This window comes from Dipodomys merriami, unplaced genomic scaffold, assembly GCF_024711535.1.
Source record: "Dipodomys merriami isolate MVZ:Mamm:240054 unplaced genomic scaffold, mDipMer1.0.p SCAF_163, whole genome shotgun sequence".
Lineage (NCBI taxonomy): Eukaryota > Metazoa > Chordata > Mammalia > Rodentia > Heteromyidae > Dipodomys > Dipodomys merriami.
In genome coordinates, this window is record NW_027202971.1 from 2,760,670 (window position 1) to 2,773,896 (window position 13,227).

The 13,227-nt window shown below is 55.0% G+C and overlaps 1 protein-coding gene across 1 annotated transcript in view; it reads left to right on the forward strand.

The window, feature by feature from the left end:
* Window positions 1–13,227, forward strand: part of Adgrd1 (adhesion G protein-coupled receptor D1) — a 91,884-nt gene that overhangs the window by 34,810 nt on the left and 43,847 nt on the right. Inside the window, exons 12-13 of the mRNA XM_070024784.1 lie at window positions 600–675; window positions 2,036–2,177. Coding sequence (XP_069880885.1) covers window positions 600–675; window positions 2,036–2,177 — 218 coding nt within the window. The remainder of the gene's footprint in view (window positions 1–599; window positions 676–2,035; window positions 2,178–13,227) is intronic.

Sequence of the window (13,227 nt, forward strand, 5' to 3'; positions counted from 1 at the left end):
AAAAAGCAAACTGTGTGTAGCAGTGCCTGGTGCATGGTGGTTGACGTGTGAGTTGCAGGAGTCATGTCTGAAGTATCACTGTGTGTAGCAGCCTGGATGACAGGCTGCCATGTGCCTGTGGCGTGGGAGAACAGGGGACACATGCTCACCTTTTCAAGATGGAATGCAGGGCAGAGGAGGACCCAGCTGTCAAGTGTGTGAACGCCGGGTGGCTGCCAGCACCTGAGAGCCTGAGCGCCTCCTCCTGCCACCTCCAGGGTCAAGATGGCCAGAAGTGTGTGCAGAGGGCGTTCCCTTTGTGCAGACGGTATTCCCTCCCACACGTTTGGCAAAGGGCACTTCCCAGAAGAGCCCATGGAGTGCCCGTCTGCCCTCAGGGCTCTGGCATCTCAGCTCTCCCCAAAGCTGGGGTCTGCTGCTGGGCACTCCTTGGAACAACCATGGCACTGCTGCTCCTATAGTCGCTGTTCCTGCTGTCCTTCGTTTTCTTCCACCAAGGAGCTGCCTTGGGCCTAAGGCTCAGCCATGCTGAGCATGGCTGGCAGGTAAATCTGCTGCTCCCCTGCGGGGTCCTGAAGTGATCTCTGTTTTTCCGACAGCCTGGACCACCATCGTGGGCCTCCTCTACCATTCTGTACACCACTACCTGCACAGCATCCCGCCAGCCAGCACACGGTGAGTCGCCTGGGCAGCTAACCTCAGTGATGCGCCCATGCTGCCATGCACAGGCACAGCACTTTGCTTAGAGAACTCCAGCACCTCACAGTTGGAGGGAGTACGGCCCGTGGCCGCCTGGAGGAGACGCAGGACCCTGCACTGGGATCCAACAGAACCTAGAGCAGGCAGGTTATATGGGGCTCTGGAGCACAGGGCAGAGACCCCACAAAGATTGACCATGTGGCATTAGCTGCTTGAGCCTCAGTTCCACATCTGCAGACTAGAAGGGTAGCCAGGTGACCATCCTCCATGCTTGGAGGGCTGCCTGTAGTTTGTTCCTATGACAAAGATTCAGTCTTGACCTCGCAGGACTGGATGCAGTGAGGCAGGCCGGAGTCTCTTTTTTTGCCCTGGGTCCGGTCAGTGCTGTCCTCCCAGATCCTGAGCATGGTCTCCTTCCATCCCTCATTCAGGCACCTTGTGCCCACTCCTTGGTTCTGGCCTTGAAGAGCTTTCAGGGCTATAAAAGTCACCTCTAATTCTACAAGGCAAGCCCCACGCACATTAGGCAGGCTTCTGGAGATTGGATATAACAGAAAATCTAGTTTAAATGACTACATTGAACAAAAGGAGAATTTATTGGATCACATAAGCTCAGGAGCAGCTTGATCTAGCATTCAGTTGTGATGGGGCTCTCTCTCAGGATCCATCCCTGGAATGGGCTTCCTCCTCAGCCAGTCCCCCACCCCTCCCCCCAGGAGATTCTGAGCTGGGAGACCTTGTCCTTCAGCATCCTGCCCCAACTTTGTGGGTTTGGGACACCCTCTGCCCTGAGTCTTGTGTCTTCGTGGGTGTTGTGGGTCCTGTGCTCATCTCTGAGTGGCACTGTGGCTTGAGCAATGTCTTGTGATGTACTGTTTGGTTCATACCTCAAGGAAGGGTTGCTTCTGAGCTAGAGGGAGTCAGCTCCAAGCTCAGTGATGGAGTAAGGAAGGGTTGCCTGCTGGAGGGAAACTGAGGCACTTCCATCAGGGAAGGAGCAGATGCTGCCATCCCTGTTTTTACCATTTGGTAACTAGGGAAGAAAGTTCAGCCAGGGTGAGCTGCCCAGGGTCACACAGCAATGAGGTCCCAGTGCTGAGATCCAGAGCCTGGTGTGATGATTCTGTTCTTCCAGCAGCATCTAACCTTGTAGTTCTGGTATCAGACTTCAGAGACAAGGTACTGACCCGCAGAATTCAGCTGACAGATTCAAATCCACCATGGAGAGCAGCAAGGTTGCAAGATAGAAAGCCCAGCTCCTCCCGAGGACCCAGGCCTCAGAAAGCTCCTGTTCCCAGGGAGTTCCAGCTGGAACCGGTCTCCATTTCTTTGGCAGGATTTCCGAAGCAGCGTTTTACAGAGACTGCCTGCTCTCTGTGGTTAGCCACCTGATTTCCCTGGAGGTGTCCCCGCCGCCTGCTCTCTCCCAGAATCTGTCCCGTTCTCCCCTGCTCACCGTCCATCTCAGGCACACACTGGTGAGTGGGGTGCCTTCCACTCTGGCTGCATGGTGTTTTTGGCTGTGTGCATGTGAAGGGGCTTGGGGTTGGTAAAGGGGTTGTATTCCCTTCTCAAAACTCCATCCTTGGGCCTTGAGCTGCAGCAAGACCCTATCTATGACCTGAAGTTGTGGCGTGCCTTGTTCTGGGTGACAGGGCCTCTGAGCCTGAGAGGATGAGCCAGCACAGCCACGGTGGTGAGACACGGCTGTGGCCACTGTCCTGTGGGATCTTTGGCTGTCTGGTTCTCAGTTATCCTGAGTGACAGTGGGAAACAGGCTGCAGAACAGACTCTGAGTGAGGGAAACAGTCCCTGGCCCTTAGGAGCATCTGCACACTCTGGTCCTTCATCATTGTGGTCTTAACTCTTAATTTACTGCTATTGGAAAGTGCAGCCGGAACACAGAGCATCTGACGTGCCACCATCCCCTAAGATGCATGTGTGTGCCCCCCCCTCTAACGCATGCATGTATGTGCCCCCCCTTCCAACGCACGCACACAGCCTCCTATGCAGCTCAGAAGTTGTGAGCTGCACACAGGGCAGTCTGGTCGGTGCTGTGCACCGCAGCAGGGTCCTCTGATGGCCTCTAGCGCCTCTGTGTGGCCTAGGTTTAGCTGCCCTGTGGGGCAGAGAGCCGGTGGGTGACAGCAGATGTTTTTGGTGGGCATCGTCATGATTAGGTTCCTGAGGGGAGAAGGCCTGGCCCAGAGGCTGGCTTTGGCATCTCTGTGTCTGCACATGTACATACCTGCACACTCACACCCCTTTGGTGTTCATCGGGCTGGTATAAAGTGTAAGATTCGCAATGGAAAACCATGGTTCCTCCCTTTAACCTTGTGTCTCTGTGTCCCAGTGTCATTTCTTCTCCCTTCCTTTCTCCTGAGAAGGGCAGGCAGTAAAGGAACCTTTGCCCCCTCAGTCTGTCTCCCCAGCACCTCACAGGCAGTCTGTACTAATCTGTGAAGTTGACATTTTTTCCTTGGCGAATGAAGGGCTTGCCATCCGCTCCTGCCTGCTGGCATTTAGGCTGTTTCCAAGTATTTACAAACAGACCCCTGTCCTTTCCGCTCCCTTATTCTGGCCCCTGGCCATGTCATTGTGCTGTGACAAAGAGCAGAAAGGTGTGCATGCAGAACAGAATGGCAGCCCCAACTGCTTCTCTTTCCTGGAAAATGTGTATGCGTGTGCATGCATGTGTGTGTGGGGGGGGCATGTTTGTGTGCATGTGAGACTCATCTCTGAAGATGAGCCATTTAAAGCTGTCTGGTTTAAATGAACACAGATTGCCTTAGACACTGATCCTATGATCTGAGCAGAGTTCTGGGAGGCAGAAAAGCCTGGAATCATTGCCCACATGTGTATTCCCCCTCCCCCGACTCCCCACACAGCACAGCTGAGAAGTGTGGGCACAGGAGCAGGTGTGGTGGCCGTGGAACATCTGGACAGAGATAGCAGGAGAGTTGGGCACCCAGGCGGTGGGACAGGATGGCTTCTAGTGGGGCCCGGAGCTGCAGGCAGGACCGAGCCGCTGTGCTCTGGAAGATGGGCTGTCGCGCTGCCCATCCACCCACACAGGCGCTGGAGAGGCGGGGCTGCGGAGCATCCCCTGGCCAGGCCCTCGCTCCTCAGAGGAGGCAGTGAGCCTCCCAGTGCAGCCCCCAGTCTCCAGCTGTCGACAGAAGGTTCACAGGAGAAGGTGCCAATTTGGAAACCAGAAAGAAAGGGTGGACAAAACGCAGCCCTAGTTAATGTCCGGTTACTGTGGTTATTTTTAACAAAGAAAGCCTTGAATAAGGAATCTTGTCTAAAAGAAGCAGAGAGGAATTTTTATCATAGCAGAAGAGGATAGTAATTGAAGTGTGTCTTGGCCAAGTGTTCTCCAGGCTGTGGAGTTTTCTTTGAAGGTCGCTTGGTTTCTGGGAGTATTTGGAAGAGTGTCCTAAGCTGCATTGATTTGTTGGATGGCAACATTTCCCATGGACTCTTGTTGAGGGGAACACACTGAGAGGGTACTCGGAAGGCACCCCACCCATCACGGGAGGTAACACAGAGCAGGGGTCATGGTGGTTTATTCTGACGAGACTTATGGCCCAAGGTCACAGCAAAATTGAAGCAGATGGGGCTCTCCAGAGTCTTGAGGGCTGGGGTATGGGCCAATGCTGAGGTTCCTGAGTGGGCACCTGGTGATTCCTGCACAATGGGGCATGCTACTGCACCCCCAGCCTGTGCCATGGCAGCCCACGGTGGCCGGAACACAGGGGGGCACGCTGCTGTACCCCCCAGCCTGCGCCACGGCAGGCCTGCAGTGGCCGGGACACGAGGGACATGCTGCTGACCCCCAGCCTGCGCCACGGCAGCCCACGGTGGCCGGGACACAGGGGGGCACGCTACTGCACCCCCCAGCCTGCGCCATGGCAGCCCACGGTGGCCGGGACACAGGGGGGCACGCTGCTGCACCCCCCAGCCTGCGCCACGGCAGGCCCACGGTGGCTGGGGACACGAGGGACACGCTGCTGTACCCCCCAGCCTGCGCCACGGCAGCCCACGGTGGCCGGGACATGAGGGACACGCTGCTGCACCCCCCAGCCTGCGCCACGTCAGGCCCATGGTGGCTGGGACACCAGGGGCACGCTGCTGCACCCCCAGCCTGCGCCACGGCAGTCCGCGGTGGCCGGGACATGAGGGACACGCTGCTGCACCCCCAGCCTGCGCCACGGCAGCCCGCGGTGGCCGGGACATGAGGGACACGCTGCTGCACCCCCCAGCCTGCGCCACAGCAGGCCCGCGGTGGCCGGGACACGAGGCCCATGGCTGCCCAGGCAGGGGGAAGTCGGCTCCCCCATGCTCCAGAGGCTTGGCGGCCGAGCAGGACAATAGTCTCCCTTCCTAAACCTCTGCCAGAAGGACAGAAATCTCCCTCCATGTGTTCCATATGGTCTTGGGAGGCTGGGACACTGGAGTGGGCAAAAGTCTAGACCCCAGAGGCTTTGCACAAGGCTAGCATGCCCTTTGGTGTGCCTCTGCAGGGCAGGTCATATTGTGGGTCACACTCAAGTGCAGTACGGTGCAATAGTTTGCTGTTTTTCAGTGGTGCTGATCACCCAGTTTGACTTACTCTCAGCACTAAGCTGGGGAGACTGAGGACTGTCAGACCCCTGCTGAGCACCTGAGTGCCGTGGGTGCTAAATATAGTATTCCCTCCCCACCCACTGGGTGCCTGGAGCACCCCTCCCAGCTGTGACAGTCAGATAGGCCCAGGCCTAGCCAAACCCCCTGGGATCGCAGGCCTGTATCACTGTGGAAGGAGCGGCTGGTCATGCACAGTCGTGTGAAACTCCATCTGTCCACTTCCATACCGTCCAGTCACTTCCAGTTTGGAGCTAATGAATGCAGTCCTGTGTTTGTTTCCCAAGTCATGTTCAGAGCCAGGCTGAGGGAGTTGTGAGCATGGTTGTTCTCTTGGTGTCTCTTGGACCTGGATTATGGCAATGTTAATTCTTTAACGCCTGTGGCAAATGAGGAAAAACTCTTATGGAGTTCCTTTCTCTTGATGGGGCTGATCTTTGGTGCTTCAGGGAGTAGGGAGTAGGCTGACCCAACCGGGCATATGGTGGTGCCCAGACATGGCCGTTCAAACATGCACAGATGCACACACGCACATAGCTAAGCATCCATTGAATCCACCTTCTGGAGATGACAGGTGGGCACTGACACCTCAGTTGCCTTCTCAAGAGTGGTTGAGGGGCCTGAGAGCCCTTGGGGCTGTGTAGAGGGGGCTGTACCAGCAAACTGTTCACAGCTCCCCAGTCCTAGGTCAGCAGTGTGCATCTCTAGAACAGTAGCTGTGAACTCGGGATTGTTTTCATGGCTGCATTGTAGTCCACTTACCTGTCTGATCACCGTCTTGGGTCAGAGTGTCAGCATCACAAACACCATAAGGAACCTGTGTTCCCACACAATGGCCTGATTAATATGGCTGCATATTACCCTGATTAAGTGGCCACATGTTTGTTTTGTTTTTTTTTTCATTTTAAAATTGGCTTTGGAGGGTTAGGGTTTAATTCAGAGGTTTAGTGTTTGTTTTGGAGGTTTAGGGTTTGTGTCTCCCTCCAGAGGGAGGGAAGAGAGTTGTAGACTCCTAGGCTGAAAGGGTTAGAGCTAGGTGTCTAGTGATGCAGAGCGTACTCCACACACCCTGTTCTAGGAGCAGACATCCTTTCCAGGTCCACCGCCAGAGTGGTGAGTGTCTTCACATCTGGTTTTTATTTGCTTTTCCCTGCAAGGTTGATGTCCCTTTTTATGTGTTTATTGGTCATAGTGATTGACGCCTCCTTTGTTGTTTGAACTCAAGGCTTGTGCTTCCTAGGCACACACTCTGCCCCTTGATCCACGTCTCCAGCTGCTCTTGCTGTAGTTTATGTTTTGGAGAGGTTCTTACTTCCCAAGCCAACCCAGGTGGTGATCATCCCCTCTCTGCCTCGTGCACAGCTGAGATTACAGATGTGTACCACCACACTCAGCCCTCTGGTACTTTTTCTTTTAAGTTGTCCTATCCCATTTTTCTGCTGCTACTTTTCTTACTGGTTTTGGGAGTTCTTGCAGGTCTTGGATGTGAGTCTTTTGTTGGACCCATGGATGGCATATTTCTTCCTCGGTCAGGTCTTGCCTGTTTGCTCTTACAGTACTGTTGATGAATAGCAGCTGTAAGTTTTAGTGCACCCAGCCCGTCATGCTCTTCTCCTGAGCTCCATGCTTCTTGTGTCCTGGACAAGGAGTCTTATCTACCTGAAGGTCACGATGTGGCGTCTGTGTTACCCTAAGCATTTATGGCTCTCTTTCCCATTTAGATCTATGACGCTTGTCTAATTGTATGTGCATGTGCTGTGAACTAGGGTCAAGATTTATTTCCCACCCACGGATATCCAATTTACCTTGCTCAACTTGTTAGCAAGATAAGCATTGCTCTTACCCTGCAGTGTCCCCTGAGCCATAAATCGTGACTGGTCTCCATGGCTGTGTTTCTGGATGTTCCGCTATGCATCCTCCCTGTATGCAGGAGCTCAGTGGAGCTGGGCAAGGGTCTGAGCTATCCTGGCTGTTACAGGTGAAATCCATGCTAGAGTTTAATGCAGGGATGCAGCTCAGTGGCAAAGCACTTGCCTAGTAATTGCAACAGTCTGGATTTGATTCCCCATACCTAAAAAGTGAAAAAAAAAAGTTAAAAAAAGATTAATGCAGTAATAATTGATGTTGTCACTAGTGGAGCTCATTAGTGCTATCTCTCATAGACAAAAAGCCACATCCGCTTATTTTTGTCTGCATTCCTTTGGTTACTGATAAGACTGGACACCTTTCTGAGAGGATTGGCCATCTGCGTGTCTTTTACTTTGCATACCGTATTCATCAGTGGATGAGATGCCTGCTTTGGTGTGACTTCAGGGCTCCCAGCCAGTCACAGATACCAGTGCATCACTGCTGCAGTCCACCAGCCCAAACTTTATTTTGACCACTTTTGCCTTGTGTAAGTTAAGAAACTTGATATTGACAGACACATCAACTGTTTTCTCTGGAACAAGGGTGTGCTGCTGGCTTCTTGTGGCTGCTGAACAAGATTTGTCCCAACTCTGACTGGAAACAGCAGTCGGGAGGCCAGATATTCGTCAGTCTTGTTGGGTTTAAGTCCAGAAGAGAATCCAGCTTCTAGAGACCCTGTGTCCTCAGCCCTCTGTCCTCTGCTGACCATTGGCGCTGTGGAGGCATGTTGAGCCACAGTCCACGGGGCAGAAGCAGCCTGTTTGGGTGGGCAGCGATGGAGGCCCCATGGCCTTCTCCATCTGCGTGTATGCCGGTGAGTGGTTAGCACCTGCAGTGTCACAGTGAAACAGAGGAGAGGCCTCCTGACCAGTGCACAGCCTCACCCCTCCCGATGAGCACGCTGCCTCACTCCTCCTGATCAGCACTGCCTTACCCCTCCTCAGGAGCTCACAGCCTCACCCCTCCTGATCAGCACACAGCCTCACCACTGACCAGCCACAGCCTCATCCCTCCTCATGAGCTCACAGCCTCACCCCTCCTGATCAGCACTGCCTTGCCCCTCCTCAGGAGCTCACAGCCTCACCCCTCCTCATGAGCTCAAAGCCTCACCCCTTCTGATCAGCACTGCCTTGCCCCTCCTCATGAGCTCAAAGTCTCACCCCTCCTGATCAGCACACAGCCTCATCACTGACCAGCCACAGCCTCACCCCTCCTGATCAGCACTGCCTTGCCCCTCCTCATGAGCTCACAGCCTCACCCCTTCTGATCAGCACTGCCTTACCCCTCCTCATGAGCTCACAGCCTCACCCCTTCTGATCAGCACTGCCTTGCCCCTCCTCAGGAGCTCAAAGTCTCACCCCTCCTGATCAGCACACAGCCTCACCACTGACCAGCCACAGCCTCACCCCTCCTCATGAGCTCAAAGCCTCACCCCTTCTGATCAGCACTGCCTTGCCCCTCCTCGTGAGCTCACAGCCTCACCCCTCCTCATGAGCTCACAGCCTTACCCTTCTGATCAGCACAGCCTCACCCCTCCTGATGAGCACGCTGCCTCACTCCTCCTGATCAGCACTGCCTTACCCCTCCTCATGAGCTCACAGCCTCATCCCTCCTGATCAGCACACAGCCTCATCACTGACCAGCCACAGCCTCACCCCTCCTCAGGAGCTCACAGCCTCACCCCTCCTGATCAGCACACAGCTTCACCACTGACCAGCCACAGCCTCACCCCTCCTCATAAGCTCAAAGCCTCACCCCTTCTGATCAGCCGCTGCCTCACCCCTTCTGATCAGCCACAGCCTCACCCCTTCTGATCAGTGCATAGCCTCACCCCTTCTGATCAGTGTACAACCTCACCCCTTCTGATCAGCACGCTGCCTCACCCCTTCTGATCAGCACACAGCCTCACCCCTCCTGATGAGCTCACAGCCTCACCCCTCCTGATCAGCACTGCCTTGCCCCTCCTCATGAGCTCACAGCCTCACCCCTTCTGATCAGCACGCTGCCTCACCACTGACCAGCCACAGCCTCACCCCTCCTGATTAGCACACGGCCTCGGCCTCACCCTCCTGATAGCTCACAGCCTCACCCCTCCTGATCAGCACGGAGCCCCACTCCTCCTGACCAGCATGCAGCCTCACCCCTCCTGATTAGCACACGGCTTCACCCTCCTGACAGCTCACAGCCTCACCCCTCCTGATCAGCACGGAACCCCACTCCTCCTGACCAGCATGCAGCCTCACCCCTCCTCTCCAGTGTACATCACTTCTAGGCCCTTCACATAGGGGATCACTGGTCTGTTCCACACAGCAATGGTTCACAGCACACTTGGGGAGCACGTTTTCTCCCCTGCTTCCAGGGCCTCCTGTGTCTTAACTCCACTGTCTCTCCTGGGCCCTCCTGGGCCAGCCGTGGCCCACGGTGTCATGTCTGTTCCTTGGAGGCACGTAGGCTCTGTGTGTCCATTGATGCCCCAGCTTGATGCATTTCTCCATGTCATGCAGCATGTGGCTCACAGGATTTGTAATGAGGTGGTGTTCCTGGGGCCAGAAGTTCTGCCTGCAGCTGGAGCCCCTGCCTGTACTCTGCAGAGTGCGCTCAGCCTGCTGTTTGCCTCTCCAGACGCACTGCACTTCCTGCCTCCAGACATAAAATTCACCCAGCCAAGACTTGTCTCTTCTGCACCTAGCCAATGGCACAGTGTTCATAGCTGGCCTCAGACAGGATGTTCAGCTGCTTGTTTTAAGACAGGGAAATAGAAACACTGCAGGAACCATCACTTAGGCAGTGTGATGTTGTTGTTATTTCTTGAAAAAACTACGTTATAACAATGCAATTGAGACCAAAATAATAGATGAAAACTCACCTACTTCCCTAGACGTAGACTCGGTAATGCCTGTTACACACAGCACCCAGCGCGGTGGGATCGCAATGGGGTGCAGTCTGTGTTCTCGCAGGCAGTTACTTTCAGTGTGTCTGAAAGGATGGTGATCCCTTGAAGGTTCACTCACATCAGAGACAAAACAGCACATTCATGCCACTGTACAAGAGCTGCTGTTTTCCTTGTTTACCTGCTTAAATATTTGCAGCATGTGTGTACAGATGTATGTACACACTTGTACACATGTGTGTGGAACACGAATACGGCTCCAGCCTTATCTTTTATAATAATGCAAATAGGGTTCATTATAATCTTGATGTATAATAAATTATAGTATTATATGTTGTAACTCTCAAGCCCTATAAATAGGGCTTAAGCCCTATTTATAATAGGGCTCAAGCCCTCATATTTATAATCCGGATGCTCTAGAGGTAGAGGTAGGAGGATCAAAAATTCCAGATCAGCCAGGACTGCGTGCTGAGACACTGTCTCAAAAAAGCAAAAGGGGAGGGCAGAGAAGTCTGGACTGGGAACACAGAAGTTGAGGCCAGTGGCTGATGCTTATGATGCAGCAGTATTTCCATCTTGACTACCAGCATCGCTTGCCTGGTTCCCAAGGATAGGAAGGCAGTCATACTAGAATCTGCAGGTCTGTGCACCAGCCCACAGCCAGGGAGAGGGTGAGGCAGGCAGAGGGCTGAGGAGGACAGGCAGGCAAGGAGCGAGGGCAGCATGCGTCCTGGTGTCCAGGAGCAGCTGGAGCACTGCGTCTGAGAACAGCCTCCGCCCACAGCTCTCCAGGGCATGGGGGGGTCTCGAGGGCCTCCTGGCGGGTGATGAATAGTCAGCCAGACCCCCGGTCTAACCCTGACCAGGAGCAGAATAAGTGAGGGCAGAAGTCAGGCTTCGTGCAGCAGGAAAAGCATCATAAGTTACCACATTCAGTCTATGCCACCGTCCTCACTGTTGGCTTGCTGCCTGGCAGCTCCCTGCCCCCACGTGCAGTGTGCACACCTCCACACAGGCTCCAGTGTGAGCAGGGGGTCTCCTGTCGCTCTGTGTGTGCGTGTGTGTCCCGCCTCAGGGCCCTGAGCTCAGCTTCACATGCTGCTCTTTTTACATAGGCTCTTCTTGGGTAGTCTGCACCCCTTTGGCTGTGCTTGTGCCTCACACTCAGTGAACAAACAGGGCTGGGGTGGGGGCTCCAGTTCCCTTGGAAGATGAGCTTGGTTTCTTGGAATAGCTGCACAGAACTGGAAGCCCTACCCAATGCTCTGGTCTTTATCACAAGGGGGTGGTTGGGGTGTTATCCCCGGAGCAGAGAAGGGACTGTGGTTGAGGTGTTTGGGACTGCAGGGCTGCACGGTGAGTCTGCTGACCTCCCACCAGCTGGACCATGGTGATCAGCATGCTCAGGGACATGGTGCTTCCTGTGGGCAAAGGAGGCCCGCTTGCCTGAGCAGGGAGTACCCAGTCTGTGTGACCCAGGCATGCAAGCTAGTGCACTCTGTTTCCAGAACAGGGCACTGGGGAGGGAGGCCAGGTCTAGTGGATGGGGTCACCCAGTGAGACCCAGGTCCTCTGTGTGTGTGCCTCTCCCCAGGGAATGTATTTCCTTCCAGCCTGTTCTGCAGCTGGCTGTGGACACACCCTCTCGTCCTCCCGTGTCTTCCTGCACCCCCAGGCTGCAGCCATGATGTGATTCAGATGTGCAGGTTTCAACCATGGCCTCCAGCGGGAGCTAAGTGGGCGGCGTGTTGGACGTGCGGGCGGGGCCTGCCAGGCACCCTCACTACCATGGTTTGGTCCCCAGTGATCACAGGTTGTTGACCCAGCCGCTTTTTAGAGCTCCATCAAAGACTCTGCCTTCTGCCTGTGCTTTGGGGCGGGCAGGCCTGTTCTCAGATACTGGTGCACCGCATGCCACAGGAATAGCCCTACTCAGGGCTCAAGTCTGGGGTCTGGGCCTCTGTGCCCTCTGCCTCTGCAGCTGCAGCAGGAAGGCCTTCTCCATGTCTCCATCAAGGCAGTGAACAGATCCAAGCATCAGCTTCCGGGCAGCCCTTGACTCTTCCTAGCACTCGGGGCAGGAGGAGGTGGGGAAGAAAGGAGAGAAGAGGGGTGGGGTGGGAGGGGTACAGTGGTCCAGAGCCTTGTCTCTGGACTTGGCTTCCCCTTTATCAGGGGCCATCTGAACCCAGGGCTACATCAGGGCCAAGCAGAGCCCTTGAAGCAGCCCCCAGCTGTGAGGCCAGCTCTTCTGAGGAAGCAGCACCAGGTGCAACCCTGACTTATGTCTCAACTCCATTCATGTCCCACCCGTGTGGTCCCTGTGCCTTCATGACCCCATGCCTGGCTTGCCCTTGTGTGGATAGACTTCCAGCCTAAGTACTGCATGCCTCTCTCCCTTGGTGACCAGTCAGAAATAGTAGCAATGACATGCTGGTCTGATGACTTTGTAGTCTACGTTGTAATGCATTTATTCCTGGTTGGATGGGAGAAAGCCACTCTGTGGGAAGGCATGATTGTGCTCCCACCAGACCAAATAGGGCCCCCAGTCCCCCTTCCCACCTCCCCGCCCCCCAGCCAGCCAGTCAGCCAGCCAGCTCTGGGATGGAGGAGATGAGGGAAAGAGACAGAGACAGCCGGAGATCTGGATAAGTAGGACAGCTGCTCAGGGCTTATGAGGCTCCCTGGGTGGTCCGGGAAGTTGCCTCTGCCCTGCCTCTGTGGGTCCTGCCTGCGGAACTGTGAAGTCTCCAGAGATCTAGAAATCCATGCCAGAAGCTGGACTTCGTGCATCCCAGCTGAGACAACACTTGGCTTGTGGCCGGCTGGTGGCCGTTGGAAGGTTTGCCTGTCCGGATGGAGTCACCGTCACCTCGGCCATGGTCTGGGCTAGGTCAGGGTGGCCTGGTGGCACCGGCAGCTGTGATGGGGGAGGCCAGGGACTCAGGACTTGCCTGACACAAAGCCTTGCTCACGGGGAGGAGCCAGGCTTGCTCCAGAGGACACTGCCTGGCCGCTGGGTCTCCTTGAGGGTTTGTGTTGCATCTCATTCTGTTTTCGTGCTGCCAGCCTCCTTTCCTGTGTGGGTTCAGGTGGACAGACCC